The sequence below is a fragment of the Cyprinus carpio genome, chromosome B5 (assembly GCF_018340385.1).
Source record: "Cyprinus carpio isolate SPL01 chromosome B5, ASM1834038v1, whole genome shotgun sequence".
In the NCBI taxonomy this organism is placed as follows: domain Eukaryota; kingdom Metazoa; phylum Chordata; class Actinopteri; order Cypriniformes; family Cyprinidae; genus Cyprinus; species Cyprinus carpio.
This window is the reverse complement of record NC_056601.1, coordinates 30,637,583-30,654,771: the sequence shown is the minus strand read 5'-3', so window position 1 is coordinate 30,654,771 and position 17,189 is coordinate 30,637,583. Positions and strand designations below refer to the sequence as shown.

General features: G+C 34.3%; 1 protein-coding gene across 2 annotated transcripts; it reads right to left on the bottom strand.

Annotated features, from left to right (window-relative positions):
* Window positions 1-703: 703 nt before the first annotated feature.
* Window positions 704-17,010, bottom strand: LOC109078597 (cytosolic arginine sensor for mTORC1 subunit 1-like). 2 transcript variants are annotated; one of them, XM_042723105.1, is made up of 9 exons: window positions 16,731-17,010; window positions 11,208-11,278; window positions 8,872-9,065; window positions 7,522-7,657; window positions 6,789-6,912; window positions 6,251-6,361; window positions 6,076-6,158; window positions 3,158-3,252; window positions 704-1,437 (listed from the first exon to the last, which is right to left on the bottom strand). In XM_042723105.1, the coding sequence occupies exons 1-9, from the start codon at window positions 16,841-16,843 to the stop codon at window positions 1,375-1,377; spliced, it is 990 nt and encodes a 329-aa protein (XP_042579039.1). In that variant the 5' UTR covers window positions 16,844-17,010; the 3' UTR covers window positions 704-1,374. The 2 variants fall into 2 exon arrangements, with proteins under 2 accessions (XP_042579039.1, XP_042579040.1); XM_042723106.1 differs by having other exon boundaries at window positions 6,076-6,131.
* Window positions 17,011-17,189: the final 179 nt, after the last annotated feature.

Genomic DNA, 17,189 nt, shown 5'->3' with positions numbered 1-17,189 from the left:
ACTTGCTCACCAATGGATCCTCTGCAGTGAATGGGTGCCGTCAGAATGAGAGTCTAAACATCTGATAAAAACATCACAATACACCAAAAATAATCCAAACAACTCCAGTCCTACAGTTAATGTCTGTGTTTGTAAGAGAAACATTCATCAAGATGATTTTAACTTCAAACCGTTGCTTCAGTCACTTAAAATGCCAGTCCTCTATACATAATATTGCTTTCTCCAGTGAAAAAGTCATCTCGCCTGAATCAGAATAGAAACATTCACAGATCAAGCACTGTTTACAAGCAAAAACAGTCCAAAAAATTTTCTGAACACACATGTTGGTGGATTTTGATGTGAGACTACAACAGGTAGGTGTTATTATGGATTATGGACAGGTATTTTGGCCAAAAGCAGGGGTTTAAAATTAAAAACCCTTAATGATGGATTTGTTTCTTACAGACATGCAGCTTTTCACTTCACAAGATGATCATTGATGGACTGGAGTGGTGTGGATTATTGCGATGTTTTTATGAGCTGTTTGGACTTCTCATTCTGATGGCACCAATTCACTGCAGAGGATCCACTGGTGAGCAAGTGATGTGACACTAAATTTCTCCAAACTATTCCTATTTCCTACTAACTATTTGTGCATTAGGATTTAGTTTTTTGGGGTGAAATATGAGCTGGATATGTTCTTGTTGGGTTTTTTAAGCTTGGTGTAAACGTGATTTAAAACAAAATAATCATTCATAACAGTATGACTCCAGTATTGTTTGAAATTCTGATTCAAAAGTGATCCGAATATTCTCTGTCAGTAACTGCTTTTCTAATTGCAATGTTTCAATGAAACCATAAGTTGCTACAACAATAAAATGTATTTAGCTTGACCTCAAACAGGGTTACTTAGGAAAAAAACCTGATTCTGACAATACTGGAAGACGTCTGTGTGCAATACTCAAAGTAATAATGATTTTTGCAGAACATAATGGCAGCAGGTAAACCAAACAGTGGATTTCTTGTTGCGCATTACATAACATTGTGTTATTGTTACCCCTGAAAATGAAGAAATAAACATCCAAAATCGATAGCATCCTCTCATCTTCTAATTCAATTAAGAAAAAAAGTGTTTCAAATAATCGATCATTAACATGCCTTAAAAGTGTCATTTCAAATCATGTCAGTACTTTGATTAATGGTAATGGTATATTTCCGCAAAAGTAAAATGCCACTGTTTTTTTGAGTTTAGGCCTGTTTTAAGCCCAAGCTCTCGAATGCAGTGACTGAAGCACCTCTGGTTGTGGAGTAATACTGTGTGTTAGTGGCTCAAATAAGATCTACCATCCACTGTGTAGGTTTTTTTTCTACTCTTTTCAATCTGAAGATACATCCTCAGCTGGACATCCTCTGAGCTTGAAGCATCTCAGTCACGCTGACTATGTCTTCTTCCGGCACCTGAGACCAAAAAAAAAATAAAAGAAGATTTAGGCTTAGATGACACAAAAACACAAGGATGATTACATCCCATCCAAACATGCAATAATTGTTAGGGATGTCACATGCTGTCAGCTGAACAACACGCTGGTATGAAGAGTTTTGTAGGATGGGTGTAAACAGATGCATCATCTCATACGAATCAGCTCAGACCGATGACAGTGCATGGTTTCATGTAGAGATGGACGTATGCATGGATGCACAGAGGTATTTATGGACAGACATAATGATGCATGCATGGAAATACTCTTCCAAAACAGTATTTCAAAAAATTATTTTAACCTTTAAAAATTTTTTTTTTTCTTTTCTAACTCTACACATTGTCCTAAACACAATGTTTACAGCAGGACCCTTAGAAAATTATATAATAATATAATAATAAATAATAAAAATTAATAGTTTTTAGTATTTAAATGCTAACAACAAATTATTATTATAAACAACAGCAAACATAAAATGTTTATATAAAATAATAATAAATATAAAATAAAATAAATTACAATAACAATAATAGTTTTTGTGACACTTTGGCAAAAGAGTAGGGGTGGGAAAAAAAACAGATGAAGAAACAGAAACAGATGAAGGTTATGACAAAGTAGCGTAAGTTTGAATACCAACAGGTATGAACTTTTTCTCACACTTCCTCTTTTACTGTAAAATCATGTGAACGCACGATTCTGGTGGCAGGGACTTCACTGGCTTGCACTGAAGGATTACATCATTACCATTGCCTTATATATAGCAATTCCGAATATAGTTTATGTGGAAAAACATCTTAAAAACACTGATGACTCAATCTTGTCTCTTCGATTTTGAATGAATCATGAAGGACACTTCTTTTCTTGTGCCTTTTTGAGTGTCAGAACTAAAAATAAAAATAAATAAATTCAGCTACATACTGTATGGCAGGGGTTCCAAAACGAGTATGTCATCTAAAAAAAAAAAATATGCTGATATTTAAATAATTTGAACATTTGCACATTTTAATATTAAATTATAACGATGATCTAATGATGAGTAAGAACGATCCCCTGACCAATCGGGAACCAGACAGTTTCTGCTAAAATACTTGAGGGTTTCCAGGAAAAAAGAAAGGAATAGAAAGCAAGGACAACCAGATGATCTGATTTCACATGACAACATGGAAATAGGCGGTGTTGCGAAAATCATCCAATCAGATCATATTCTGAAATTCTTCTGTTTCCTGGTTACTAGGCAACCATTTACCTTCTGTTGCTCAGTGTCACACAAATATCATAAATGATTCAAATGTACTAAATATAAATGCTGTAGACCAGTGTTTCCCAACCGCGTTCCTGGAGGCCCCCCAACACTGCATGTTTTCTATGTCACCTTAATCAAACACACCTGATTCAGATCATCAGCTCGTTAGTGGAGACTCGAAGATCTGAATTGGGTGTCTCAGACAAAGGAGGGATACAAAATGTGAAGTGCTGGAGGGCCTCCAGGAACGTGGTTGGGAACCACTGCTGTAGACTAGACACATAACCTCTACAGACTGAATGTAAGCAGATCATTATTGCAAAATAAATGCACATAGAGTGATCAGGATCTTTTATCACCCTAAATGGGTCTATTAATTATGTTTGTGCATTAATGGACTGCAAAAACCACATCAGTCAACTACTACTCGGAGCTAAAAGGAGAAAAAAGGACTTACCAGAGCATGATCAAAGCTGAAGGTGCTAATGTAATACGCTGATATATCACTGTCTGCAAGAGGCTGAGAGATCTGAGCAACTATCCCACATTCATCTGAAAAAGGAGACAGAGAGTGTGAGATAACGGCAAATAACTGCGTGAAATGTGACTTTCTGATTCAATTTGTTGTGTTTGTTCATCTATCACTCAGCTGAACAGATTTTGCGCTTGTATGGACTAGGAATTGGATCAGACAGAAAAATATTAAGAGAGTCATTTATACACACAGACATCCTAAGAGAACAAGCAGTCAAGCACCAGAAGAGGACAGTAGTTTGTAAGTGTTTTGTTTCTTTTCTCATAGATTTTATTATTTATGGTGTAACGCGTGCTCAAGATGCATTTGTTCTTGTGCGTATCGCATGGCTTTTCAGTTCCGGTTTAGTAAGTAGTAAGGCTTGGCCAGCTTTATTCAATAACAAGGTATCAGGCGAGTATATAATTGGTAAGTACAACGCAGCATGACAGACTTAGTGTTAAGACCGACGAGTGAAAAGACCATCAACTCTACCTTGTACGACTCCACCGAGCAAGGACACAGACAAGGCACTACTCTCTATTCCAATTGGTCTCTGAAACTGCCAGTCTGATGTATACAAAGCAGACTTTATTTCATCCACTGCTACTCATTGAAGTCTCAACCTCATGGCCCTAACTGAGATTTGGATCAAACCTGAGGACACTGCCACTCCTGCAGCCCTCTCCATTTTACTTTTCCCCCCAATTTCTCCCAATTGAGCAAGTGGTAGAGGTACCGGTCTACAAATGAATGGAAATTTGATCCTCTACCATTCTCTTACTGGCAACAGTTCATTTGAATCGCACGCAATTACTGTTACCCACCCTGTTAAAATCCACTTTGTAGTCTTTTATCGTCCCCCATATCAACTGGGTAACTTCTTGGAGTTGGATGTGTTACTCTCAAACTTCCCCCAGGACGATACTCCAACTTGGACTTCAACATCCACCTAGGTAAACCCCAGGCTGCTGACTTCAACAGTCTGCTTGCTTCATTTGACCTCAAGTGAGTGTCTACTATAGCTACAGTACTCACAAATCAGGTAACCAATTAGACCTTATCTACACACTCTACTGCACCAATGATAACACTTTAGTTACTCCGTTGCACAACTCAGACCACTTCCTCATCACTTCTAACCTCAGACTGACTCCAGGCACAACTCACACTCCTCCACAGGTCACCTTTCACTCTCTCCTTCTCTCCTATCCTCTATGTTTTCATCCCACTTCCTCCACCCTCTCAGTTTTCCACACTGGACACTAACACTGATACTGACACTCTTTGCTCCACTCTAATATCTTTCTTAGATAACTTTTGCCACCTTTCATCCAGACCAGCACACACCACCCTGAAGCACCAAACTTCATAACAAATACACACTCTATCTCCTCCCTCTCTCCACTCTCAGAAGCAGACTTATCCTTTCCAATCATATTACCTGTCCGCCTGATCCTATCCCCACTCACCTCTTTCAAGCCATTTCTTCATCAGTTATACCTGCACTCATGCACATTATCAGCACCTCTCTTCACACTGGTACATTTAGAAAACTACAGACTGGTATCCCTTCTTCCATTCATTGCAAAGACACTTAAGCGAGTTGTGTTCAACCAACTCTCTATGTTTCTTGCACAGTCTCAACTGAGACTGCCCTGATCTCGGTTACTGAAGCCCTGAGACTAGCAAGTTAAAACATGCATGTTTTCATTTTATTAACTTTATTAACAAATGTATATGTGTATTAGCAGCATTTGCTCAAGTTAAAGAAGTTGTTAACATGAACATCTGCTGTTTATTTCTCTCAATGTGCACACTTTCATAGCATTAAAATGTGTATTGCTTCATTTGGTTAAATGCATGTGTATTAACAGTGTTTGTTTAAAATCTCTTAACTTGTGGAAGGACGCCACATATAATTATAATAATACACATATACATTTGTTAATAAAGTTAATAAAATTTAAACATGCATGTTTTAATGCTAGCGACTAAAAGAAAATTATCCACCTGCATGCCTCTGCTCAATGAGGGTGCCTGGATCAGTGAGCTGCGTCTTTGGCCGATGACGTCACTTCCAGGGAGGCCTGTTGTACACGCCCCCGTCCCTTGACTCCACCCCCACGTCAAAACAGTGCCACAAAGTGAGATGCGCAGAAACGTGAAGCGCAAAGGGAAAATGGTATCGCCTGTTCAAACTTGAATGAAACGCAAAATAAAAGCAGCGTTGCAAAATAAATTAGTAGATATAGCCATGGAAAATATGTATTGCAAAATCATTGCTTTCACGCTGTTTCATTTATATTTTGCAGTTCTTTATTTTTGTTTGCAAAAAGCACATTTATTTTTCTCAATACTTTCATTTTCATTTTATTCTTTTGCATATATATGCAGCATTATATTGACTCCATACAGATCAATGTATCGCCACGAGCCGCAGGATTTAATTTGTTTTTGTTTGTGTATGTATTTTTTTTGTTGTTTTATTGTATGTTTTAGCCGTGATTCCCATTTACTTCCATTATAAGAGTGATAGACTGCAATGGTTTCAAAAATCTTTGTTTGGGTTCTACTGAAGAAACAAAGTCACCTACATCTTGGATGCCCTGGGGGTAAGCAGATAAACATCACATTTTCATTTTTGGGTGAACTATCCCTTTAAAATAAATAAAATCTAATATTTTTTATTAATACCTTCTAATGCTGAATGAATTGTAAGTATTCATAACCTTTTCATTTAATTTTTATTCATTCGACTCATTTTTCTTTCTTTCACTGAGATTGTTGCAAAGCATTATGGCATGGCTAAAGGATACATGCTGCATTCAAATGGTCAAAAGAAGGTATCTGAAGCTCACCGAAGCCGAGTGGCTGTCCTCCTATTCTCACCATCCTCCAGAGCTCACCAGAAGAGCTGGTGAAGAGAAGATCAGTGGGGAATCTGACACAAACACAAACATATTTTCATATTTAAATCTGCAACGTGCAAAGCTTTGATATGATGACCTGTTCATGACTCTGTGAGGGTCTTACTGTTTCTGTGCTTCTGTGTCCATCACCAAAGAGACGTATCCATCAATCATAGAGAAGGAGAAAAACTTGATACATTCCATGTCCTGATCAATACTGGCGCCCTCTCTAGGACTGCAGGAGAAAAATGCATTCAAAATAAATAAAATAAACAGACTACTTAACCTACAACTTGTTATAATTGAATATACCAAAGGAAATAAGTGCCCACACAAACAGAAAAAAGGTGTAAAATGGGTTATAAGTGAATAAAATAAAAGGAATAATTATGTTTATTTTATGTATATTTATTTTACTTTTCATTTTTAGGAGACAATTTTTATAATTAGAGAGTTCTGCATAGTTCACCCCATCTTTCCTCTACAGTGTAATGTGTCATAAACTGTGACTTGGTTCAGGACGCCTCTTAGTGGCAGTGAAATGGTAAAACAATATTGGTCAGCTAAGTAATATGCTGAAGAGGAAATACAGAACTCAAAGCAATGAGAAATGTGTATGCATACAGCATCTCTGCAAGAGTTTGCAGCAGCATGTTTCATACCTGTTAGAGTAAAACAGAACGTCTATGAGGATTGTGGCAATCGCTGGCAGTGTGTCCGGATCCAAGCTCATTACGCAAAATTGATTTTCTGGAATCAGCACCGGATGAACTGTTGCATGTGGAACTGAACACACACATAGTATAATGGACTATTCTTAAATAATCAATTTCACTATTTCTCATAATATGACCTTTTTAAGAAGCCACTGCATTAGTTCAATTGTTGGGAGTCAGTTTTTTTCTTTCTTTTTTTTTAAAGAAACTAACACTTTCTTCTCTTCACTTTCTATTCAGCAAGGATGCATTAAATATATCAAAAGTGACAGTAAAGACATTTATATTGTTACAAAAAAATTCTGTTTAGATAAATGCTGTTTATCAATGCACTTTCTATTCATTAAAGAATCCTGGAAAAAAATAGCACAGCTTTCAAAATTGATGATGATGATGATCATCATATCATCAATATTAGAAAAATTTCTGAAGGATCATGTCACATTGAAGACTGGAGTTATGATGCTGAAACTTCAGCTTTGCATCACAGAAATATATTACATTTTAAAATACATACAAAAAGAAAACCGTTATCTTATAGTGTAATAATGTAACATAATACTATAGTTTCTACTGTATTTTTTATCAAATATATGCAGCCATGGAGAGCATAAGAGACTTCACACTGACCCCAAACTTTTAAACAGTAGTGTATGCCTCTCTTTCACTGCTTTCTCACCCTCTCTGCCGTTTCGCTGAAGGCCGTTGCAGGCGTCCTGACTGTGGACAGGCACTGATTCTCCTCCCTCCTCTCTGAAAATATTAAACTCCTCCACTAGAGTCTCCACCACCACCGACAGGTCTTTCTCTCGCACCTACAACACAAACATCCCTTTTAGTATGTTAATAACATACATTTTTATATAAAGCACCCAACAGCACTCCCTGAGGTGGTCATGTTTGTTTTGTACTTTACTTTTGTATTGTTATTGCATTTTTAGCATATGTTAGCAGCACTTGTTCCCAAACAACAACATACAAAACATCAATCAAACAGTTATGGTTGTTTTGTTGTTGTTGTAGCACCCCCTGTGGGCTTTAGCATGTGGTTTCTTTACACAAAGTTTTGTAAAGTTTGGACTTTACATTCAAGAAATATAAGTTAATATTGGGCACACTTTAATTGTTTTTTAATCAATAAAAAAAGTTTTTACAAACAAAATTTCATGTGGATGGTGAATGGGATAAGCAGCCGAGAAAGACTTTAAGAAAAGTTAGTTTCCCAAAAGGAAAAAAGAAAAAAGTAAGTTTTTAAACAAGGATATATTCTGGCCCACACAGCTCTAGAGTTATTAGCAAAACTGTAAATTAGCTTATTACAAAAGCATAACTGCCCTTGAAAGTATAATGCACAGTATAAGTAAAAGACCAAAAAAAAAGAAGAAAGTATAAGACCAATCAACATTACACAGTGCTCTTCAAACATCTACCAACTTATTAAAACATAAGAGTCATCAAATTGTAAAAGATTTACAACAGGCAGGTGTGTTTGATGTTAGCGCATGTTTATGCTGCCTTTTCCATAATACATTATTTATTAACACTGTTCTGTGTCTCTGGGTTCAGCCAAATGTCCGTCAGATCCACATCTTAACTTTGTGCTGTGTTTCATTAACCAAAGAAAGCAACAACGTCTTTTATGTTGAATTGGAAAATATATTATAAAAAAAAAAAAAATAGCAGAAATTTTAGCTGAACATAAAATATTTTGGTTATTCTTTGCAGTGTTATTTTAGTATCATTGATATACTATTAAAAAAAGTTTATTATTAAAATTTTTTTTTTAATGTTTATGGTTTTCATTTTAAGCTTTAGTAATTTTGTTTTGCGTTTTTTTTTTTTTTTTATATTATATTTCAGTTAACATTTACTGTATTTCAAGTACTGATTTTTTTTATATATATTTTTAGTTTTAGTTATCTATAACAACCCTGATTCACTGACACAATACTTCCAGCATTTGGTGCAGTTTTCACTCATCCAAATATTTCTAGAAACATGATCACAGAGACACACCACACTCGCTTACCAGAATAAAGTCGGTCTGATAGGTGGAGAGCATGAAGACGGACACATGCTGCTCGGCCAATGGAGCGATAACAGATTTGGCGATCTTGGTGACGCCCACGCTCTGTGAGCTGCTGGAGGCATTGCCATTGGAGACGACATTGAGCGGGAGCCAAGTGGAGCCCTCCACCTGTAAGTGCTCAGACGGCTGGAGCTCTGGAGGATGAGGATGTGATGAAGAGGACACACAGAAGTCAGTGTCAATATACAAATATACCAGTTTTAAACCGTTTGTTCACTTCCGTCACATTTTACAAAATATTCATAGAAAAAAAAAAAAGCAAATTTTTAGTGGAGAAAAAAGTATTCAGTGAGGATGCATTAAATTGATAAAAACTGACAGAGATATTTATATTACAAAAAAAATCTATTTCAAATAAACGGTGTTCTTTCAAACTTAATATTGCAGTTACTACAAAAATATTATGCATCCAGACTGTTTTCAACATTGATAATAACAGGAAATGTTTCTTAAGCACCAAATCAGCATTTTAGAATGATTTCTGAAGGATCATGTGACACTGAAGACTGGAGCAACGATGCTGAAAATTCAACTTTGCATCACAGGGATAAATTACATTTCAAAATATATTCAAATAGAAAACAGTTATTTGAAATTGTAATAATATTTCACAATATTTTTTTTTGATTAAATGAATTCTTTGTTGGGCGGGTGGTTTTTTTGAAGAGGAGAGCAGAGAAGTTTTTTTCTTCAAATAATGTAAAAATATAGCTGCCTTACTCTATGCAGTGAAACACCTATTAGAATTATTGACTTACCACAGAGCAAAACAGGAAGTTGTCACTAAACGCTGATTCTGTTAACACTCCAACAAATCCGGAGTCTATATTTATTCGGAGAATTACAGCAGGAAGTTGCAAATGTCTTTGTAGGTGGGCTTACTCTTCGAAGAGTTTAGAAGTTACCAGGGTCATTCTATAACCCATTAACACCTTGCATTTGTTTAGCTGAAAACGGCAAAGCAAGCTAGAACTGAAAAAAAAAATTCCAAGAATACATTTTGGACATGTACACCTCTTAAAATGAGACAAAACAACCTTGTTCTCATATCAGAACACCACCTACAAATATACACTGCATCCAACATGTTTCTACATATCTGTCTTTACCTTCCTGTGAATTATGAGAAGAGGAAAGCGGTTTTTGCTCTGGAGTTGCAGGGGTTTGTCAGCATAGAGGAAGCAGCTGTTTGGGTAACAGCCGTGAACTCAAAATAACGATAAAAATAAAAAATATATTTAAAAATATTACAATTTTTAAGTTTTCAATTTTTAAAAGTTTGGGTTAAAATAAATACTTTTTATGTGTCCTTGATGGATATTGATCAAAAGTGAAAGTAAGGACATGCATAAAGGTGACAAAATATTTCACAAAATCACCAAGCAGCAAAACAGTTTTCAACTGTGATAATAACAATAATTGTTGTTAATGTTATTTGAGCACCAAATCAGCATATTAAAATTTCTGAAAAAAATTACACACTAAAAATTGGAGAAACGGCTGCTGAAATTTCTGCTTCGAATTGAAAATAATTTCATAATATTATATAATCATTATAATTAAATTTAAAATAATAAATATTTAATAATTGTAAAAGGATTTCACAATATTACTGCTTCTTTTGTATCAAAAATTGGGTATTTTAGATCATATAAATGCAGTTTGGGTGAGCACAAGACACTTAAAAATATTAAATAAATAAAAAATAAAACACCCTTACCGACTCCAAAATTTAGAATACTGTTATATTACATGTAAATATCTTTTATACAGAGCTGAAAGAGACATAATTATATTTTTTATTAAATGGTTTCTATAAATACTTAATGAAATGATCATATATATGTTTTATTAACATATATAAATTCTAAAAATGTGTTATTGCTTGAAATACATACAGCACAATTTAAAATGAATAAATAAATGTACCAAGTCATGTTCAAACATGTCACACATTTCTATATTCTTCACATTTCAGTGCGGCTTCAAGTAATGAATCAATCAAATAAAGAGTCAATTACATATTTTGCATTAATTTAGCCCATCGTGTAATTATGCAAATAAGAATGTTAACCCAGGTTTTGGAAATGTGCAATGTGAAACGTCTGATTAAAAGTCCCCAGGATCAGTTCTATATGTTGACAACATAAAATGACAACATAACTATAAATAAAATTATATAATTCTCAATATAGTCCATGACAATGTGTGTCATCGTCAATTGAACACAAGAGCCTTAGGACAGCAGTTCGTGTGTGTGTAAATGTGTGTTTTACCTTTAAATCCCTCCTCATCAAGGACAACTGTGTAATTTTCCGGAGTCTCTGTGAGACTGAAAAATTTGCATCTGTGAGAGAAAGAGAAAAAGCACAGGAGAGAGGGAAAATAAACAGAGGGACAGAGACAAAGAAGCAAAACCAAACAGACAGATCAGACGCTGCATAATGGAAAAAACAATGGCAGATTGCTGTAAAGAATGTTCCAGCAGGGAGGTGTGGGATGGAGACACAAACCACATCAAACCCCTCTGCAGAAAAAGTGAATGTCATTTTCTCTTTCTGAAATCCATTCATATGGTACACTACTTTTCAAAAGTTTTGAGTTAGTAAAAAAAATTATGTTTTTGATTTAAGTCTGTTCTGCTTACCAAGGCTGAATTTATTTGATCAAAAATACAATAATATTGTGAAATAATTATAATTTAAAACAAATAAAATGTAATTTATTCCTGCGATGTAAAGCTGCATTTTCAGCATCATTACTCCAGTCTTCAGTGTCACTGATCCTTCAGAAATCCTTCTAATATTCTGATTTGCTGCTCAAGAAACATTTCTGATTATTATCAATGTTGAAAACAGTTGTGCTGCTTTATGTTTTTTTCTAAAATGTATTCATTGATAAACAGAAATGTTCAAAAGAACAGCATTCATTTGAAATAGAAATATTTACTAGCATTATAAATGTTTTTACTGTCCCTTTTGATCAATTTAATGCATCCTTGATTAATAAAAGTATTAATTTATTTTCAAAAAAAGACAGACAGACAGAAAGAAAGATCTCACTGACCCCAAATTTAGAAAATACATTAATACTCAAAAAAGTAGTAATGCAACACGTGAATGATTTTACTTGGTAAACAATAAGATCCAATAGTTAGGCTAATGATAATTAGTATTATTACCAAATTTGATCATATTACTGCTATCATGTTTTCCCAAACTGTTATGATTTTTTTTTTACTCTGGGAATACTAAAGGAGAAATTTTAACCTGGATGTTTTTTTCCCCAATGCAGTAACAATGAATGATAATTGAAAGTCCTTTAAAACTTTATGGTTTAATAATGTTAGAGCCATAAATGACATTTAGAATTGCATAATATTTGTCTTTATATAAGTGATTTTGTATTTTGATATATGTATGTTTTGTGTTATTAGTATTGTATCAAGTGACTTGGGTTAGTTTTATACATTATGTTATATGTTGTACATTATTGTTTTTGCAGCTTAAGTGTAAAACAGTTTTTGAGTTTGATTTCTTATTATGGTTGTCAAATCGATTAATCATGATTAATTGCATCCAAAATAAAACTTTTGTGTTTACATAAAATATATGTGTGTGTGTGTGTATACATGTATGTATATACTAGTCAACATTTGAAGTGGATCAAAACCTAAAACCAAAATGTGTTCTTGTCTTAGGATAACTTTAATTTGATGTGGATGAATAAATTTAAGAAATATGTGTTATTGTTTTTTGTTTACTTTAATTGCATTGACTTCAGTACTTATCTTTGCAGTAGTCTGCTAACAACAAACACTTTCTAACTTTCACATGAACTACTGCAGTTGAGTTAGACTCAGCAGTGCACGAGGTGTTATCTGACGGAAGAGCTGTGATACTGTACTGTACTCTTCATTCACAGCTGATTCCTGTGCTGTCTGCAACTCAGCGCAATACAATCCCGACCCCAACCACTGGGCACATCAATGCAAGGGCCAAACAGAAGGGAAATAATACATCCCCACCCTCAGGGCTAACTCAGCATTGTGTCAGCTAGTCTCACACTTCCTAACAATATCTAGAGCTCCCAGGGTTCAACTTCGCTAACAGAAATTTTTAAACCTGGATGTCATTTTTCTTCCCAATGCAGTAACAATAGAATGATTAATTGAAAGTCCCTTTTAAAACTTTATGGTTTAAATATGTTAGAGCCTACATGAATTTAAATTGCATAATATTTGTCTTTATATAAGTGATTTGTATTTGATATATGTATGTTTTTGTGTTATTAGTTTGTATCAAGGAACTAGTTGGTTAGTTTTTATACATTATGTGTTATATGTTGTACATTATTGTTTTTTGCAGCTTAGTGTAAAACAGTTTTTGAGTTTGTTTCTTATTATGTTGTCAAAAGAAACAAAATAATGCCCAATTCAACAATTTCCTCTCCTCAAAATCTAACCTCCCAAATCAGTGTAGCGCCATTTTGGCAAATTGGAGCAGATGGTGCACACTCTTCAGCATCAGCCCACAAGGGATACTTTTTTTGTTTTTAAAGCAAACAACGCATCGCGCAGCTGGGCTGGACAATAAAAAAAGAGAATAATGACATTCGGCCGCATCGCTCAGAAGAATTGCCAAAATGGCACTACGCTGATTTGTGGTGAGACAAAGAGGAGAGGAATTGTTGAACAAAGTAATTATTTTGTTGGGTCTTTGTGTACAAAAAAAAAGTATTATCGCCGCTTCATAACGCTCTAGGGTTGAATCTACCGATGGCAGATGGACTATTCTTGACACAATGCTTTTCATACTTTTCTGGACCTTGGCACTGTTATTTACTTGGCAGTCTATGCGGACAGTCACAAGCCTCTCGGTTTTCATCCAAAATATCTTAAATTTCAGGTGTCCTCGAACACAAAACAAAGCTTTTCCGTGTTTGGAACGACACTGGGGGTTAAGTGATTAATGATGCACTTTCATTTTGGGATGGAGTAACCTTTAACTGCAACTACCACACCCTTGGTGAAAAAATAAAGAAATAAACAGGAAAGCACACTTGTAAAAAAAATATAATAATAATTTTGTCTTGTTTGCAGAAATATGTGCTAAATTCTAGTAGTAATAATAATATTATTTCATTAATAATAATAATAATAATTATAACATTATTATTAAGTATTATTATAAACGACTATGTACTAAAGTCACTAAAAATTATTAATAATTTTCACCCTGTAAAAAAAAAAACCTGAGTATAAAGAAATAATAATATTTTAACAATTTTATTTTTAAACTGTAATTTTACAATACTAATGATAATTACATTCCTCTTAATGTTAAACCATCAAAAGTGAATTTTGACAGAAAACCACAGGGAGCCATATTATAATTTAGTTTTTATTTTGATTAATCAATCATGAATCCTTAAAAGATCATATAATATGTATAATGTATTATATTTCATCTGAATTAGTTTATATTGTTGATTTTTGCATTTGTGTGCTTCAGTTGCTCCTGAATTTTTTCATAAATTTACAATAAATTTAATTACCAAAGTTACTGAAGAATCATGGTCTGTTGGTAAAAAATGTATGAACGCAGATTTAACTTTGCATGTCCTCACAGTTCGTGACTGAATCATTATCCTGAGTGAGATCTTTTTTAATGACTCACACAAACCTCTTCTGGAATAACTTTGATAAAACGTGTTTCGGGAAAAAAATTGATCCGAAGTTCACCTCATAAGTTTTATGGACTTTAATGGTGATGTTTTAGTCTTGAAAGATCATTATTCAAAATATCTCCTTTTTGAGTTCAACATGAAAAAGAAAGCCATACAGGTTTATGACAACAATGGTGTAAAATGTGGTGACAGAATTTTCATTTTTGTGAAGAGTGAGCTAATTTACAAGGCAGATGCAGTAATTACCATTCCCAGATGAGATCTTCTTGTGTTTGTGTGAGCACGCCTTATGACCTCTAAAAAGCATAACTCATCCAAAAACTAAATTTGTCACCACTTACACTCTTAACAGGTCACATTCAGCTGCTTGGTGTCATGATATCAAAACTGACATGGCAAGTTTGAATATGCTCATGCATGAAGAGTATTTGAGAGCTACAGTGGAAATGAAGATTTTTTGTGTGAAGAGTATTTGAGAGCTACAGAAAAGAAGATTTTCAGAGAGACAACTCTTGAAGATAGTAGTTCTTACAACTCACACACTATTTTATTAGGAACAATATGGGGGTGAGTAAATTAAGACATGAATTTTATGTTTGGGTGAATTATTCTTTATTTTTGTATTTTAAGATAAAAAACAAAAAACAAACAAAAAAGTTATTTTAGCTTAGGAAGTGATATGGTCCTCTTCTAGAACATTATCAGTCTGTAGCATTCAAGGTTCTGGAAAGTTCAACAAGTTATGCCTGAACAAACCAGAAAAGGCATTACTGAATATGTGGGAAACCAGTCCTGAAAGGCCTGTCGCGATCCCCTCATCCCCGCAGAGACGCGACAAAAAACACCCATTCAATGGCATTAAGCAGATCATAAAATAAGCTGAAGTCACACGCTCCCCCACAAAATACTTTCTTCAGCTTCATTTTACAACCAAGATTATATTGCACATATCTGAGTTTATGTAACACCATTAGACGGAAGAAATAAGAGAGAGACACAAAGACACAGAAAACCAACAGACTTCTGCAAACCAATGATACTAGTTCTTTTCTCAGAACAACCTAACAAGTTTTTTGCAATGAATCCTTCCAAATCGTCTTAAACTTTGCTTGTGGATGTATGAAGGAACTTGCCCATAACTAGTACCGGACATGTCCCACTAACTTTTGGTTTTAATCTTTTGTTTCTATATTAGACTATAAAATAATATTTTGTTTTTTATATTAATAATAACCCTAACTTTTATTTCAAGTGTTAAAATACAGAGTATATAGTATTTATCTGGTACAAAAACAACAGGATCTCAATTAGGGGTGATAGCATTAAAAACATTATCGTTTTACTAACAAATCAACAACCAACATGGGTTTTTCAATGAATATCTAAAGCGAAAGGTGGCCAATAAATTATGATATAATGCCAGTATATTAACATACAATTTAATGTCGGCAAATGAGACATACAGAAAATTACTTAAATACATATTATCTACCAAAAAAAGTAACTTGCTGATATTTAGTTGTTATCTAAAGAAAACAAATCCATACATTTTTAAGTTTGCAGATACTTTTGGGGGCCACTGTATATGCAATGTGAAGATTCTTTTTGGGGCTTTTGTGTTTTTTTAGTTTTTATTTTTTCTAATTTTAGTGTTTTTTTAGTTTTTTTTTTGTCTCATGTTAGGGTAATTTTTAGTGATTGGAAGTTTTGGTTAGTTTTTAAAATTAATTTTTTTGATGTATGTCTGAATGCCTGAATGTGTTGTATAGATGTTTTAGTAGGCTGTTTAGGTTTTACAATATTTAATATTTTGGAGTCATTTGATGAGATAGATGAGTTGATTAAATTGCTTACTTTATGAAAACCAGCTTCATTTTATAGTAGTTTTATAATAGTTTTAAGAATAAGTTAAAGGCCCCACGTGCATGTGCATGAGCTGATATTCTCTGGTCATTTATCATTCCTCCAAACTAACCAAAACAGGGCGAGGCTTTTACTTTGCATCTGAACACATTGTAAACAAGCAAGCTATGTATTTGAACTGAGCTATAGCACCAATTAAACGCGTAAAAACATGTTTGCAAGCTCATACAGGCATTGACTGTTCTTACCTCGTCCTGTTTCTGAGAAATATCAGTTTGATTAGGGGGTGTGTGTACTGTTCAAGTCCCGTTTTACTGATGGATGTGACCCTTAATCTATGGTCCAAGATGTGCAGGTCCATCGTTCACTACACCTCCAGGAAGACGCCGTGAAAATGTGTTCTATGCAGACCAGGTGGACGCGTTAAATAACGCAATGCGAGATCCGCTTATGTGATCTGCTACCAAAACGCTCCATCCTCGTGCATCGGGCACGTTGTTGCTGGCTGGTGGGAGAGACTCATTCGATGTAATTATTTGATGTAATTCGATGAGAGATATTTTTGGTGTGTGTATAAAATGATGTTTTTTACTGTGGGCATTTTGTTGGCTTTTGCAGGGGCGTAAAAGCTGATTTGAATTAGTATATTATTTCAGATCTTATTTCAGATTTTTGTAGAATAAGAAGTTTTTTTTAAACCTAGTATG

Bases quoted from the DNA above. Each gene is read 5' to 3' on its own strand.
- LOC109078597 (XM_042723105.1), bottom strand. From the start codon at position 16,843: ATGGACCTGCACATCTTGGACCATAGATTAAGGGTCACATCCATCAGT. The intron at 7,658-8,871 runs GTAAGCGAGTGT...TTTGTGTTGTAG, and splicing joins ATCAGACCGACTTTATTCTG to GTGCGAGAGAAAGACCTGTC. The intron at 3,253-6,075 runs GTGAGCTTCAGA...CTCCTTTTTCAG, and splicing joins AGGACAGCCACTCGGCTTCG to ATGAATGTGGGATAGTTGCT.